This window comes from Serpula lacrymans (assembly GCF_000218685.1).
Source record: "Serpula lacrymans var. lacrymans S7.9 unplaced genomic scaffold SERLAscaffold_6, whole genome shotgun sequence".
Lineage (NCBI taxonomy): Eukaryota > Fungi > Basidiomycota > Agaricomycetes > Boletales > Serpulaceae > Serpula > Serpula lacrymans.
The window spans coordinates 263,510-277,944 of NW_006763295.1; the positions used below are offsets into that span (position 1 = coordinate 263,510).

General features: G+C 47.5%; 6 protein-coding genes across 6 annotated transcripts; 3 read left to right on the plus strand and 3 right to left on the minus strand.

Moving 5' to 3' along the window:
- Nucleotides 1–318: 318 nt before the first annotated feature.
- SERLADRAFT_464956 (uncharacterized protein) lies at nucleotides 319–3,300 on the plus strand (the record flags this gene model as incomplete). The annotated part of the gene is made up of 8 exons (XM_007317243.1): nucleotides 319–589; nucleotides 649–677; nucleotides 733–797; nucleotides 859–1,667; nucleotides 1,720–1,913; nucleotides 1,967–2,101; nucleotides 2,156–2,274; nucleotides 2,336–3,300. 8 exons carry the CDS (start codon nucleotides 346–348, stop codon nucleotides 3,126–3,128), a joined length of 2,388 nt encoding a protein of 795 aa, XP_007317305.1.
- A 1,065-nt stretch (nucleotides 3,301–4,365) lies between these two features.
- On the minus strand, nucleotides 4,366–5,389 carry SERLADRAFT_464965 (uncharacterized protein; the record flags this gene model as incomplete). Its single annotated transcript, XM_007317244.1, has 4 exons — nucleotides 4,366–4,416; nucleotides 4,486–4,535; nucleotides 4,589–4,932; nucleotides 4,998–5,389. 3 exons carry the CDS (start codon nucleotides 5,191–5,193, stop codon nucleotides 4,506–4,508), a joined length of 570 nt encoding a protein of 189 aa, XP_007317306.1.
- Nucleotides 5,390–5,470: 81 nt separating this feature from the next.
- On the plus strand, nucleotides 5,471–6,838 carry SERLADRAFT_464968 (uncharacterized protein; the record flags this gene model as incomplete). The annotated part of the gene is made up of 4 exons (XM_007317245.1): nucleotides 5,471–5,923; nucleotides 5,994–6,041; nucleotides 6,116–6,476; nucleotides 6,557–6,838. 4 exons carry the CDS (start codon nucleotides 5,478–5,480, stop codon nucleotides 6,782–6,784), a joined length of 1,083 nt encoding a protein of 360 aa, XP_007317307.1.
- Nucleotides 6,839–9,543: 2,705 nt separating this feature from the next.
- Nucleotides 9,544–11,523, plus strand: SERLADRAFT_436945 (uncharacterized protein; the record flags this gene model as incomplete). Its single annotated transcript, XM_007317246.1, has 2 exons — nucleotides 9,544–11,214; nucleotides 11,275–11,523. 2 exons carry the CDS (start codon nucleotides 9,544–9,546, stop codon nucleotides 11,521–11,523), a joined length of 1,920 nt encoding a protein of 639 aa, XP_007317308.1.
- A 208-nt stretch (nucleotides 11,524–11,731) lies between these two features.
- On the minus strand, nucleotides 11,732–13,541 carry SERLADRAFT_464970 (uncharacterized protein; the record flags this gene model as incomplete). The annotated part of the gene is made up of 8 exons (XM_007317247.1): nucleotides 11,732–11,833; nucleotides 11,885–12,058; nucleotides 12,148–12,377; nucleotides 12,434–12,517; nucleotides 12,596–12,926; nucleotides 12,979–13,070; nucleotides 13,152–13,187; nucleotides 13,256–13,541. The coding sequence occupies 6 exons, from the start codon at nucleotides 13,524–13,526 to the stop codon at nucleotides 12,328–12,330; spliced, it is 864 nt and encodes a 287-aa protein (XP_007317309.1).
- A 362-nt stretch (nucleotides 13,542–13,903) lies between these two features.
- SERLADRAFT_386714 (uncharacterized protein) lies at nucleotides 13,904–14,337 on the minus strand (the record flags this gene model as incomplete). Its single annotated transcript, XM_007317248.1, has 1 exon — nucleotides 13,904–14,337. The coding sequence occupies one exon, from the start codon at nucleotides 14,165–14,167 to the stop codon at nucleotides 14,006–14,008; it is 162 nt and encodes a 53-aa protein (XP_007317310.1).
- Between the last annotated feature and the right edge of the window lie 98 nt (nucleotides 14,338–14,435).

Here is a 14,435-nt window from a genome sequence, read left to right on the forward strand (position 1 = left end):
TGGCCTGTAAGTCCGAGGATGCGAGGCTCTAAAGCGTATGATGGGCCGCTGCTTTTGTCTCAGAAAAAAAGATATTTCATGGGTCCTCTCGTCCCAAAAGCTGTTGTATGATCGATCTGCAAACAACGCTTATCATTGCCTTTCTTGGCTATTTCTATCAATCCTTGGGAATTTGCAGATTTTAGGTTAGCTGTACATGAAGGTCAGACGCTCCGTCAAGGGCGGGCGTTACTATATCGCGACCTCTTACCAAAGGAGTTCTCCAGAATGTAAGCAGTATAAAAGCACGCGATATGTTTCTGCGTCCCATTTCTGGGTACCGCCGGTCGTGCCTATTGCTTCGCCATGACTTCCAACTCCAGCTCAATCCAACACTACGAGGACCATCAGCCTGAAAAAAATAACACCCATCCCGGATCTTCCACTGACGCGAGCCATGCTTCTTTGGTTGAATATAGAAAGGATGGGGCCATATCCAAAATGCGTGCACACAGAGGGAACATCCCTGTTCTCCCACAGACAAAACTTTGCCCATATTGTCCAGCCAAGTTTACGCGCACTACCCATTTGAATCGTCACTTACGCACTCGTACGTTTCTAATTATTGGCTTTGTAGAATATCGCTTATGTAGATCCAAAATATTACAGATACAGGAGAGAGGCTCCATCGTTGTGATGTGAGTCTTGCATGATGGTGGATTCGATGTTCCTGTACTGACACCCCGTTTCAAGACATGCGATGCTCAATTCACTCGCAGTGACCTCCTGACGAGGCACAAAAAGACATGCGGTGACTCGTGAGTATCCCAATACTTAAATATATCCAAACCTAGGTTTGACGGTGGGATTTTCCTGTAGTTCTCATACAAATCGTTCACGAAGGCGATCATGTCAAGCTTGTGCTGACTCCAAAATCAAGTGTGATCTTCAGCAACCCTGTGGGAAATGTATATCACGAGGAAAAGAGTGTGTCTTCGTCGCTCGAACGTCTCGCTTGTCGACGAGGTCAAAAATACCAGGTAACCCTATCGCCAATGATCGGTATCAAACAGACGATCTATCGAACTTATTTGGCGATGCTCCTGCTTCTGGGCCTCCGAGTCGCTCAAGTTCGACCCTTTTACCTGATCGTGCTCAGGACATAGCCACTTCACAGGAGTCATTCTTATGGAATTCTTCTCAGCCAGAAATCCCCCAACCCGTCGATTTTAATCGAAGGAGCACTGTTTATTCGCCATCTGTTACAGAGACGGTAGATTCTACAACCAATTTCGGCTCTTCTGTGGTTTCTGGACCAGTTCCAGTGCAGAGTCACTTGCATTCTCTGTACTCAAGTGATGTCCTTGCACCATTCTTCAACGACATCTTCTCTAATTATCATCCAAATCGAGTGGACTCGTCGCACATGGGTGATATCAACAACACCCCTTCTCCGGATTCCTCTTCGTCTGTGGAAGAGACTTTCCCCTTTTCAACTCACCATATATCCATCACCAATCAACCTCCCGTGGTCCCATCGGCAGATGGGACCACGGTATTTGATGAACCTTCTATGTTCGTTGTGCCTCAACAAGATCGTGACGAATTCCAGCATGGATCTTACGCCAATGTGATTGATAGCCTTACAGGGCTTCAAGGGCCAGCTTTAGTAGAACAACAACACTATCGTGAGTTCCTTCAAATTACACCATATCTTTCAGTTCTCACTGCCTATTGAAGTTTACTTGTTCTTTTCGGCTTTCCTGGTTCAGATGCCCTTGATTCATGCGTATACCTTCACAATGGGAGCAAAATCGCCGGTGCTAGTGAAAGCTATGCAGGTGTGTGGCGCCCTCTACGTGAAGACTCGAACGGCATCCAGCTTCATCATGAAAACGTTGGCCGAGGCTCGAGAGTTGTTGTTCCAGGAGTTTGTGCGTATACAATTATATATGGTCATATGCAAAAGCTAACTTGAGTCTCACAGGCGAAAAGTTCTACGGATATTCGGGCGCAAACACATCTCGTGCTGGCGGTGGTCCTCATACAAGCCGTTGGATTGTTCCATCAGAATGCGGAAGAACGGGCGTGTTCGGGCCTTTACCACGATATGTTAATTCTGGTTAGTACAAAATTCAACAACACGTCTTTGTGTTCTAATTCAGTTCCGTGGCAGATGATTCGTCGTTCAAGACTCATTGCAAGGAATGCTTCCTGGGAACCGTCAATTGCAACTAACCCGTCGATGTACGACATAGAGTGGAGAGATTGGACTTGTCATGAGGCAACCAAAAGGTTTGTCACCACATTACTTCATGTATCTGACCTATCATGATTTACGTCGTTAACATTACAGGGGGTTTTTACTCTCTTATGTACATGATTGTACTCGATGTATGGTTGCCCTGCCGGCATCGTATACTGCAACTGAGGTCGATTTATATCTTCCATGTGACGATGCGTTATGGAAGGCAAGGTCAGCAGAGGAGTGGTACAGTATTCTCCAGCAACCGTCTCCATACGGAGACCCTCGATCACGCTTGATAGGTGTACACATGCTAAGCGCACTTGAGGCTTTGTACCCAACTACGAACCTTACCTCTCCGTATATGTGCCTTAATCCATACGCGCTATTCGTTCTAATTCATGCCATCCTACGGCGTCTATTCGCATTCGGTGTATCAACCCGTATGCCCGGTGCTCAGATCATCTCCTTACCTGAGGCATGGCAAAGTCATCCCGAAGCAGCGGATCTAGAAATAATGATGGTGCAGTATGCCCTGCATAGCTGGCTCAAACACTGGCTCAAAGCAACCGAAACGCCCGGCTCTACCGAGCCTCCCGAGGAACCGCCGTTTTCGTCAAATGCCCTGCCATTCTATTGGCTAGCGCAAGTGTCCATCATGGCGTACCAGGAACGCATACCACCGTTTGACGACTCTGCGAGGGACAACAGACCGGATGCGACGTTCCGTCTGGTCAAACAGTGGCTCAGACACATTAGGGACTTTCTGCGTAAAAGCGACCAAATGCCTACCTTGTTCTGGGACGAATTGATGAAAATGCGCTTGCAGAGTTGGCAGGAGGAGATGCAGGGAGGGATACCGGATGATCCGGAGGGGTTACTCGGCCTCTTCTCCAATCTTTGACGTCTTCAGTTAATTTGGTAAATCGCTTGACCGTAAATATCTCTTAACCTTGCAACAATTGTACCTATTTGGTTTTCTTTACAAAATGTCACGAGTACGCTGACGAATAGACATTGGTCAGGATAATAAAACCGTATTGAGGACTTGTCCTACCACTTACCTCGTGGTGCTTCTGTAGCGAAATGGATGAGTTCGAGACTACCGAGTATAAATCCTATGCTGCATGATGCTTGATTGTCCCGAGTCAGGTCCTTATAGTTCATTGGCAGCACACTCTGTTTCACGTTGGCAAGAACAGGGATAATCGCTAACCCAGCATGAAGTTAACTAACTTCAGAACCTACTGAATGACGGATAAAAACCGCTGATATCGACTGATCACTGTTGAACACGACGATGAACGACAACATACTTGGGACTTAGCTGCCATCATGCGCAGAATAATTCATCCCCAAAACAAACTGGTACCTCTTGAGTCGAAGGAAGGATGACCTGCGAGTCCGCGATGGAGTCCATTCCAGTCGATAGTCTGAATCCTTGAATTATTTCTTCAGTCTTAACCCATGGCCAACGAAATATGAATATCGAGCTATCGGCCAAAAAAATCCTCCGTGACGAAAACACCGACACCGCTTCACGATACACGAGCCAGCGAGAGGCAGAAAAAGCAAAAGGCTGCTGAAATTATCCATGTCATCGATGAAAAGATTAGTGAGGTTTTATACACGGGTTGAAGAGGATGCTTATTATGTCGATAAAATCACAGCGGACAACTGTGTGGGTCAATACGGTCCCCCCCTGGATTTCATTGTGGGGCCTACTTCCTGGAGCGCCAACGTGCAGAATTTATCCGGTGCTATTCCATTGACTAGCGAATAAAGGTAAGGCTGACACTAGCTTACCATCATCCCGAAACTTTACGAGGTGGGGCCTAGCACCCAGTAGCGTCCGCGGTTCCATGGCCACACCCAGACAGCGTGTCGTATCACTTTTGAAGCCTATACGTGTAAAAGAAGGAGCAATTACTAGACGTAAGTAGACAAGATAATGATTTGAAAGCTTGCTCTTGCCAGGAACGCATTGATAATACGTATGCAATAAGCCCTTTCCATGGAACTTATTGCCTTTTGTGGTCCACTTGACACTCCACGTAGTTTTGGCTCAGGGTATTATTAAGGCGAATAAACTGGCAATATATATAGCAGGCATCTTCCTTGACAGTGAAACGAACACAAGTGATACAAGGAGATCGTTGGCGAATGATTTTCTGAAGCACGATAACGGTATACTTATTAAGTATACATGGTAAAATATGTAGTTAGACATGTATTCATTCAAGCTATTATTAACATTTTACCTGTACACTGACACTGCGGATCATCCATCAACCAGTAAACCTCCATTAAGCTAGATGTGCACCATTAGAGGTCATGTTTCTCGGAGACGTGGATCGTACATACCCTGAGTGTGTTCCCTGAAACATAACTCCCAGCTCTCGACGAGAAATAAGTAACGGCTGCTACTGCATCTTCCTCATTCCCATGCCTCTCAGCAGGAATGAGACCTTTTGACCGCGCAATGAAACCGTCAGCCTTGTCAGGGTCGTTCACCTTGCTTGGTATGTTGGAAGGGGCAATGGGTCGTTCACGCACGCACTGAGGCCGGTGAGCCCGGTTGCGAGATTCCGCGCGTTCTCTGCGGCTGTCTTCGTGGCACAATACATATGGAGTTGAATAGGGGGCGGAGATGGATGTGTCGCTTCCCTCTCTTCGTCCATTACTGTTATTAGCGGCACGTGAGAGGACGAAGTGCACCCACTTAGGTATGAGTGAGTAAAATCGCGGAGGTAGGAGAGACTACCGGACTAACCTGGATTGAAACAGCATTGATAACAAATTGTTGAGCCCACGTTCCGTCCGAAGCCATCAGGACAATGGCACCCGGCGAGGACTGACACGTTTGGTGTGGCTTTAACGAAATCTTTTGCCACATATAGTCCAACACAAGAACTAGGGCCTGATACGATTGCGATGCGGTCTGCAACCGCGAAAATATCACCGGTCATACTGTACTGTACTGTTGGGTCCTACATAAATGAATCAAAAGTCATGGATCAGTGAAGTATCAGCGTTTGTTAGGTATTCGAATCATGATCAAAAGCTCCTAATGGGAATTTGCTTATCTAGTTCTGATGTTTTCTTAATGGAAAGATGATGCCCAGTCTAAAATAATGCTGACCAGCACTGACTGCCAGTGGTTCCACTGGTACGATGGGCATTTGCTTCCTTTTCCCCAGATCACGTGGGTAACCCAAAAGCCGTAAACAGATACAACTATCCCACGCGTGCTATGTCGCTGTTACCGTCACCAATACTTTCCAGCAGACGTCGCTCATTCCGACGAGACACACCCAACCCTTCTCTCCTTAACGCCGACTTTCTCTTTGGTCGCGCACGTATAACAAACCTCGGCGTTATCATCCTGTCAGCCCTCGCCTCGCTCTCATTCCTCTACAACCTTGCCTTCATATTCTCACCAACACCTACCATCCCCAACCCATATCGTACGCATGATTCATTGGCAGGTTACGAGGCACAACAAAGTATACTATCGACGATAAACAGGACTGAGGAGGCGGAACAACTGAGCCATCTCATTATCGTACCTGGCCACGCAATATGGACGGGTGTGTGGGCCGAGCAAACACTGGACGAGGACTATTGGGTGCTGGAGGATTACCAGAGGGGACATAGTGCAGCCCGTCTTTCGGCGTTTGTAAGTCATATCACACGGGGGTAAGTGCTGTCGCGTTTCAGTCTTATCAGAACGTCTGCATTTCGGCAGAGGATGACTGATTCATTTCAGAGCAGAGCTGGCGCTCGGTGATCAACGTTCATTGCTTGTCTTCAGTGGGTAAGTACAGCATCGCGTTTTGGCATAATTGTCATCATTATGAATGTATCTCATTTATTATTGGTAATTAATAGAGGACAAACTCGAATAGGGTCGACTACGACTGAGGCCGAGTCGTACATGAGGCTTGCTCTCACCACCAATGTTTTTCTTTCAGCCTCTTCAACGCCGTCCACACGTGATGAAATTCCATTTTCACGCGCAACCACAGAAAACTACGCCCTCGACTCATTCGAGAATCTCTTATTCTCTATCGCGCGTTTTCACGAATATACAGGACGTTATCCTAAGCAAATAACCGTTGTTGGCTATGAGATGAAAAGGCGTAGATTTACTGAGCTTCATCGTGCCGCGATCAGGTGGTCTGAGGCACGGTTTGGATATGTGGGGATAGATCCTGTAGGAGAAGGAGGCGCGAAGGCACTGGAAGGAGAGGTGAGTCTGCCTATTTCCGTTCTCCCCACTAGTCCTTGTGTGTGGCATTATTTACTGATACCCAAAATTTGTAACATTAGTTCCAGAATGGCTATATGCCGTATACAGTAGACACCTACGGCTGCCACGACTACCTACTTCAAAAACGGAGGTTGCGAAACGTGTTTGCGCGGTTCCACTCCTATTTCTCGTCTTCGCCTGAGCTTGGGGGACTGCTCAGTTGGTGTCCTGGTGGAGTGGGAGAGTCGATGACGAAGATATACGAGGGACCATTGCCCTGGGATATCCTTGGTGAATACATTGTGTAACCTGGTTTACATTGACATCTATTAGAATGAAGTGCTCGTTGGATATTGCATGTTTGGATTTTTACGGGGAGAGTATTCTCTCACGTAATTAGGTCGCTTTTGCCCTGGTGGTAGACAGATCATGGGTATTGCATATATTCTGGGACATATACTCCCATCCCTTCCACCACGTTTTCTTTCTTATACAGAGTTGTACCGCTAGATCTGTGTGAGAGTCTGCAGCTTGACACTCCCATTCTTGCGCTTTCCATATTGTGGTACGTCGTGATACTTATCACTGATTGTAACACTTATTGATGCGTTTTGAATTTGGATGCAGGTATGACTATCTTTCTAAATGTCAGGGAATTGAGACTGAAAATAATTTTCTGGAGAGGATACAGTAACTACGAGGCACGTGTCAGTAGGTTTGTATTATCCGTCTGTCTCGTTATGCTGCTTCTCTGTGCCCTCGACTTTCTCCTGGATATCACCGTTCAGGTCGGCATATCCTTCGTGCTCAGAGACATCCTTCTTCGATATCCTACGGGGCAGGCCAAAGACGGTATGCATCTTACCGCACAAATCCTCCTCTCCCATTTTAATTGCGTCGTTCAAGGCGGTCCAGCAAGACTGGCACATATCCTTCTTCGCTTCATCTGACAATATCGGCGTGCTGGGAAATAGGAGACTGTCATGCGTTTCTAAGCTGGAGTCTGTTTCTTGAGACGAAAATAAGTCGTCCATTAAACGCGTAAAGCCTCCAGAGCACGAGCTCTCACTTCGCCCATTCTGCTTGTCACAGCCGATGCGACGTCGCCCTTGCTTCTCGTTTGAGGCGACTTTTGTCTGGAATCGGAAAAGGACCTTCTGACGCTCAAGTACCAAGCGCTGTTTCCCTTCCAGGATGCGCAATCTTTCCAGCGGCGACAAACTCCTCGAGTTACGAAAGCGGATCCCAAACACCAGCGCGCGGTTGCTCAGCGAAAGAGCAGCATAGTAGTACGCCCAGGGAAGGAGACTAACGAGGTTATTTTCGTCTGCGATGGTGATAGCTTGGATTGGCCAGTACTTTTCCAATTCCTCTCCCTCGCCTTCAGGGTGAGAGAGACGAATGCGCGGTTTACGTCCTTGGTCCCGCTCGGCGAGCATGAATTTCTCGAAGTTGTCGATCGTTGTCTCGAACAGAGCCGTGGATTCCATCTTTCTCGCGTATCGCATTAACGAGCAATTTGCAGCCCAGTCCAGCCCAGCCTTGTTGTACAGATTCTCGAGGTATCTGTCGAATGATGGCACAATCAACGATGATGTCAACATGCACAACTTCACGAAGCACAGTACTTACCCATCGTAGTACATGGCTCTCAAATAATACGTGAACTCATTCGCAGTAACAGCACGGAGCCGGCACAGTTCCACACCCTCCAACTCAGCATCATGGTCGTCGCATTGGAATGGTCGATCAAGGATCGCAGGTTGGGTGGCCTCATAAACCTCGTCGAACGCGCCCTCCCATTTTTCAAGCGATTTGTGGTGAACGCGGAAGATTGTGAGGTCGGCTATGATCGCGATATCACCGTCGGAGAAGTAGAATTCGTCACTCTGCTTGTAGACATGCGTGCGTTTGGGGGTTGGGAGGGGTCGTTTGGGTAGAGGTGGGGGTGGCGCAGACTCTTTAAGTGCTAGGGCAGGGGTAGGAGTGTTACAGGTGGAACTGTTTTGCATCACTCGGGGGCGTTTGACTGGGCTGGGAGAGAAGGCGTATAGATCATTTGGATAAACACCCAAGGTGGCGATTTCAAGTGCTCTTTTGATTCCGCGGGGGAATGTGTTATTAGGCGTGTTGTGCAGGCAGGAAAGAGAGCTTATAATAGTAGGTGTGATCATCTTGGAGGTTAAGAGTGATATGTTGGTGGGTTTGTTGTAGGGGTGGCAGTGGCGATGTGGGATCAAGGTCTTCTGGCGTCCTTATAAAGGGCTTTCATGGTATGGCTTTCATTGTTGCCCCCGTGACGAGACGCTTTTACTAGCTGTGGAAAGCGTTGACCCACGCTTTGATTGTTGCTCTGACCATTGCTTGGACCTTCAAAGCGTTAAAGCGATCCGGATTCAATTGAGGTTTGGAGCACGTGGTGAGGCGGGTTGACTACATACACCTATCATGGTAGCGGAAGGTCGACGACGATCAATTTTAAGAATGAGAACGCGATGTGTGCCAGTGAAGCATGTGAAGGAAAGTGAACTCACTGTGCACAATATTGCCGAGATGGACTGAGTGTTTGCTGTAATTGCCTAATCGGTACGTTGCTATTTTCTTACTTCTCTGATGCGGCAGATATGACCTATGAATGATCTTTGTTAGACTTGCTTGCAATTGACTGATTGAAGGTGCACAAATTCTACCGGGTCAGCCGTGCTTAGGCTCTTTCCAAATATATCTTATGCTTGCTGTCTTATCATATTATTTTTATTTGCAGTATTATTGTACTACATCAAAATTTCGAGTGAGTAACCTTATCGGGTTACAAGAAAGTACAACACTCTGACACCGAATCCCGATAGCGCTTCGGATTCGAATTCGATAGCAACACAATGCACAATGCATAATGTATGCATAATGTAACGTGTAACATAGATGCTAGGGTGCCACTCACAAGTCGTATTTAAGCTGCTAAACTTCGTCTGCACTTCTTGCAAACTCGAGTCCTCAAATCATAGGTACGCACCTTGCATTGCGATCATGGACATGCAACTGATCTGACCTTGATATTACGATAGCTATGTCAGAGCTTAAGCTCGCTATCACTACTATCGCCATCTTCCGCCAGAATGCTACCCAGGATCAGGAACTGCGGCCTGCCGTTCAGAGAGTCCCTGCTGAAATCTGGCCAGAATGCTGGAACGAACAGTACTGTAGCAGGAATGATCTTCATCAACTCTCCCAGACCTGCTGGCTTTTCCGCCGCATCTGCCTGCCATTGCTATTCCGGAGGCTTGAGCACCGCACGCCCGACCCATACTATGTAAGGCGAACGAGCTGGAGGTTTTCCAAGCGTATACTGCAGAAATCAATTAATCGCTTTATTGTCTTGGCACTGAGTCCTTCTTTGTCTCAATTACGCTCTTGGGTACAAAGCTGGGATTTCTACGGCGAAAATTACTTGGGCGAAAGTTATACTTCACAGAACTACCAACACCAGCTCCAGGACTTCTATCTCCTGGTGGAACAAACTTTCTCCACTCTTCTCCCCTTTTACGGCAACTTGAGGTCGCTCACCGTCCATCGGTTTTGTATCGATAATACTTTCCGCGCATCGTTGGACCGTCTTGCCTTCCTCGAAACATTTGTCGTTGATGATTGCGAATATGAATATACTGGCAATGCTGGATCACCTCTCCCCGTGCAAAAATTCCGTTCCGGCGATCACTTCTGGTTATATGATACTTTCGTTTGGAAGATTTCTTTGCAGGCTTTGACCAATCTAGATATTACTGGACGTGGTGCGAGAGAGTATATCTCTCATTTCTCTGGCCTTGGTCCGTTAATCAATCTCACCCACTTGAAGCTCGACGTAGAATCAGGGGATTCTTTTGAAATTCTTCCCTATTGTCCTCAGTTGAGGTCGCTTGTCACCAGATTGAGCGGTCGCATTCCCAACCCGTCTTTCTCCCAAGCCGTATCTCCGAATGCTATCCCTCTTCTCTCCTCGTATGCCGGGCCACTGTGTTTGATGGAATATTTCGTTCAAGGCCGTCCTGTGACACACATCGAATTCAACGATCACGAAGTTGTCGATTATGACGTCCTTGGTTCCATGCTGTTCAACATCTCGTGTTGGAACCCCAACCTCAGGAGTCTGGTCCTAGGATTAGTTCCTTTGGGACCCGAGATATTTGGTATCGTGGAGTCGATTTTTGGGAGTCAGCTGGTAGAGCTGGAGATCATGTTCTACAAACCGCAGGTTGGTGGGCTTGCTCTGCCTCCTCCCGTGGTCCAACAACCGCAGGTTCATGCGTCTGCTCTGCCTCTCATGGTCCAACAACCGCAGGTTCACTTACATGTTCTGCCTCCCACCATCCAACAAATGAACGTTAATGTCGTTGCAAACGTTCCTCCTACGGCTGTGAACATCCCGGAAGAGGCATTCAATTCACATCACGACTCGAATTCTGATGATGGTTCCGACGTGTCCAGCATATCCGACGCCAACGCCGTTTCATCCGAGTCCGATTCAGATTACGAGCCAGATTCTGATAGTGATTCTGACGTGTCCGTATCTGACGCAGAAGTGGAGAGGATAGAGAGTGGAGAGGTACCGTACGGGTTGCGACCCCGGAACCTTCGATTCCCCAATATCGCTCAAGCTTTACAGGACTGGCGCAAAGCAGATCTGCCTACTATCTCAGTAGATGGAGACGGCAACCCCGTGAATGGGTCGGATACTTTACAGGTACAGTTCTTTCTTACTCCCATTCTCTGATTGAGATATTCAAAACTAGAGTCAATCTAGGGCTTGATGGACCACATTGTCCTTGGACGGGTGCCCATGCCCCCTGCGCTTACACATCTCCGATTGATGTGTACCAAGGCTACATATATGACGCAAGAGGTAAAAATGAAACCTTTGGGACAACAACCTCTCGTCTTAATACTCTCGCGACTTCATCCGTCCCTGCGAGAGGTGATCCTATTCCACTCCGAGTGGGCTTGGGAACTAAGGAATGATGCTTGGTGGTTGACTGAGATCCCGCAAGAGTGATCTTGAAATGAAGCAAAACGTATTTTTTTTTATGAAATAAATAGAATAATGTAATAAGCAGTGTACCTTAGGTTAATGTTATAATGACTTTTCTTATATAGTGATCTCGACGACGACTTCCTTCCTTCCTTACGAGTAAGTATGCCACTGCGCTCAAAAAGGTAATTTTTGTTGTACGCGTGTCTACGGCAGCCACCAAGCTCAGAATGCAGGAAAAACGGCAACAGTAGCCTATAATGCTCACCTTTCTAGCTTCTCTTAAGCTGAACCATGAACAGCTCCTCGTCAGAAAACGTCTCCAGTACCAAAGGTATTGCTTCTGCACACGAATCTGCCAACGTCTCACCCCAACTGGCACCAGCAGCACGCCACGAAAAGTCCGAGCAGCCTGCACCAGCGTATAAGGACTGTCTCTCTTGTCGAATCGTTGGGACGGGCGCATTGGCTGGTACTGGATTGTATGCGCTGAATATGTCGAGGGCGCGCGCGCCTGGTTCAGTGATGGGGAAGAGGGTTATGGCAGGCGTTGGTGTTGGTACGCATTACTTTTCTTTTTGACTATCAATCTATTTTCTAATGGCTTTGTTAAAATTCTTCCGTATTCACTTATGATATGTTGCACAGGGTTCTTGATTGGAAGTGCTCTTCGATGGACAACATGATGGTGGGTCCTTTGATCACGACTTTCAACAACAGAGAGTATCGTTGCTCCAAGATGTATCATTGATGTAACAAGGATAATGAACATTATGCTAGTATACATATAGTACAGATATGCGTCCTTTTTTACATATCGACGAACACTCAACTGTGAGTGAAGTTTGGCTTTCTCTTCTCGACAAATGCGTTCATACCTGTGGTATTAAAATAGCTTAACCAACCATAGACGAATAATTCAAAGCCGACATACCTTCTTTCTGGTCCTTTGTCGCGAACATGGAATGGAACAGCCTCTTTTCGAAGTGTAAACCCTCTGCCAAGGGCAATTCAAATGCTATAGTAGATAGACGTATCAGAATCAGACATGCCCTAATCTTGAGAGAAGTAGGGAAACATCGTAGACAGTACTCACAAGCATTAATAGCTTCCTTACAAGCCTGCACCGAAATTTGTCCTTTACTCGCAATCACTTTCGCCATCTCCACCGCTTCTTTGACCACCTCACCCTCGCCTTCACCCACGACGCGGCTGACCATCCCCCACTTTTCAGCTTCGTATGCGGAGAACATGCGTCCAGTGAGCATGAGCTCCATGGCGCGAGATTTACCGACGAGGCGCGTGAGCCGCTGGGTACCACCTCCACCTGGGATAACGCCGATGCTGATCTCAGGCTGACTAAATTTGGCGGTTGGTGAGGCGAGGATGATGTCGCACATGAGTGCCAGTTCGCATCCACCACCAAGCTAAGGGCCGTGGAGGTAAGCAAAGAGTGTGAGGTGGCTGGTGGGTGCTTACGGCGTATCCGCTGACAGCTGCGATGATAGGCTTTCGCAGCTTTGAGATGAGTTCCCAGTTACTCAAGAAGTTGTTCTTGTAAGCATCCGCGACTGTTCAGAGTAGACAAAATAGGTGATGAGATTTTGCCCCTGACGAAACTGGAAAAAGCGAGATGAAAGCAGGTTACTCACATTCTTTGTCTTTCATCTCCTTAATATCCGCACCGGCTAAGTAAACAGCCGCATCGTAGGTAGTCTAGTCTTGATTATAAGGTAGAACTGGACGCAGCACATACCCGCGAAAGCCTTGTCCGACCCCGTCAATACCATTGCACCGACAGCATCGTCGCGGTCTGCTTCGAGCAAGGCGTCATATATATCGTTGAAATGAGCGGCATTCAGAGCGTTGAGAGCTTTTGGGCGGTTGAGGGTGATGAGAGCGACGGAGGGGTCAGGACGGGAGGTAAGGACATTGGCATAGGTGGTGGACAGCAGACGGACTCGGGCGTGGAATGAGTACGGGTGAGATGCTGTCTTTCTCAGCGCAGACAATACGAGGTTGGACATTATAGCTATTGCAGAGATATGTTTTTCACTTTAGTATCACAGTCTCTTACCAGGTAAGATCCCACGCTCGCTTTACATGTTCCGTCTCGGCTACCGCATCGTCCTTTGCTCTGGGCGACATCGTTCAGCCATCGTTCATGCCAGAATGTTCGTTCTTGAAGCCAGGCTCGCCGTCGGCTGGGATGTTTACTTGGTTTGTAACAACCCTCGGGTGAGTAGATAATTGCTGGGCAATACACGTTGACAACGTGTATAGGAATGAGTTAGGAATGAGTCTGATCATCTTCGCTATAGGACATGAAGTATCACATAATGCATAATCGGTGTGTACATGCGTGTGTATTTACCCTCTTTTCTATACAGAGAGGGATAAGGGAGATAGTCTCAAGGCGGTGACATATATCTGAAACAACATCTTCGTGGAACGAGCCAGCATCTATCATTATCGCTCTCCTCTATCCACAGATGCAATCTGTTTTCTACTGTCCACGGTCCACTGAATTGATAGCGCAGTGCAGGGGGTATGTCATCTTCACGGTCTGCAAATTGAGTGTGATGTTACTCCGCTGAACAAGGAAGGAGGTTAGCCTGTCATGTCCATACCGCACTGCAAAGGTGTAGTGGTGAGTCGCCAATTTCATCTTGTAAGTTCGCCTGATGTCAATCCTAGAAAGTAGCTGTTCCACAAGGACCTCGTTTCCAGTTTTTTTTGCTACTAACAAGAGTATCCTCCACGTTCTTTTCCCCAGTTGACGTCATCTCTTACAAGCAAAAGCCTTAGGATCGCCTCCGCCTCTAATTCAAGTCTCAGGTCTCGATATTCGTCCTCTTGGGAAATGTCACTGTAATGATTGCGCTCAGCAACACGATTACTTCTAGTGCCCCCACGCCGCTACCTTACTCACCGTC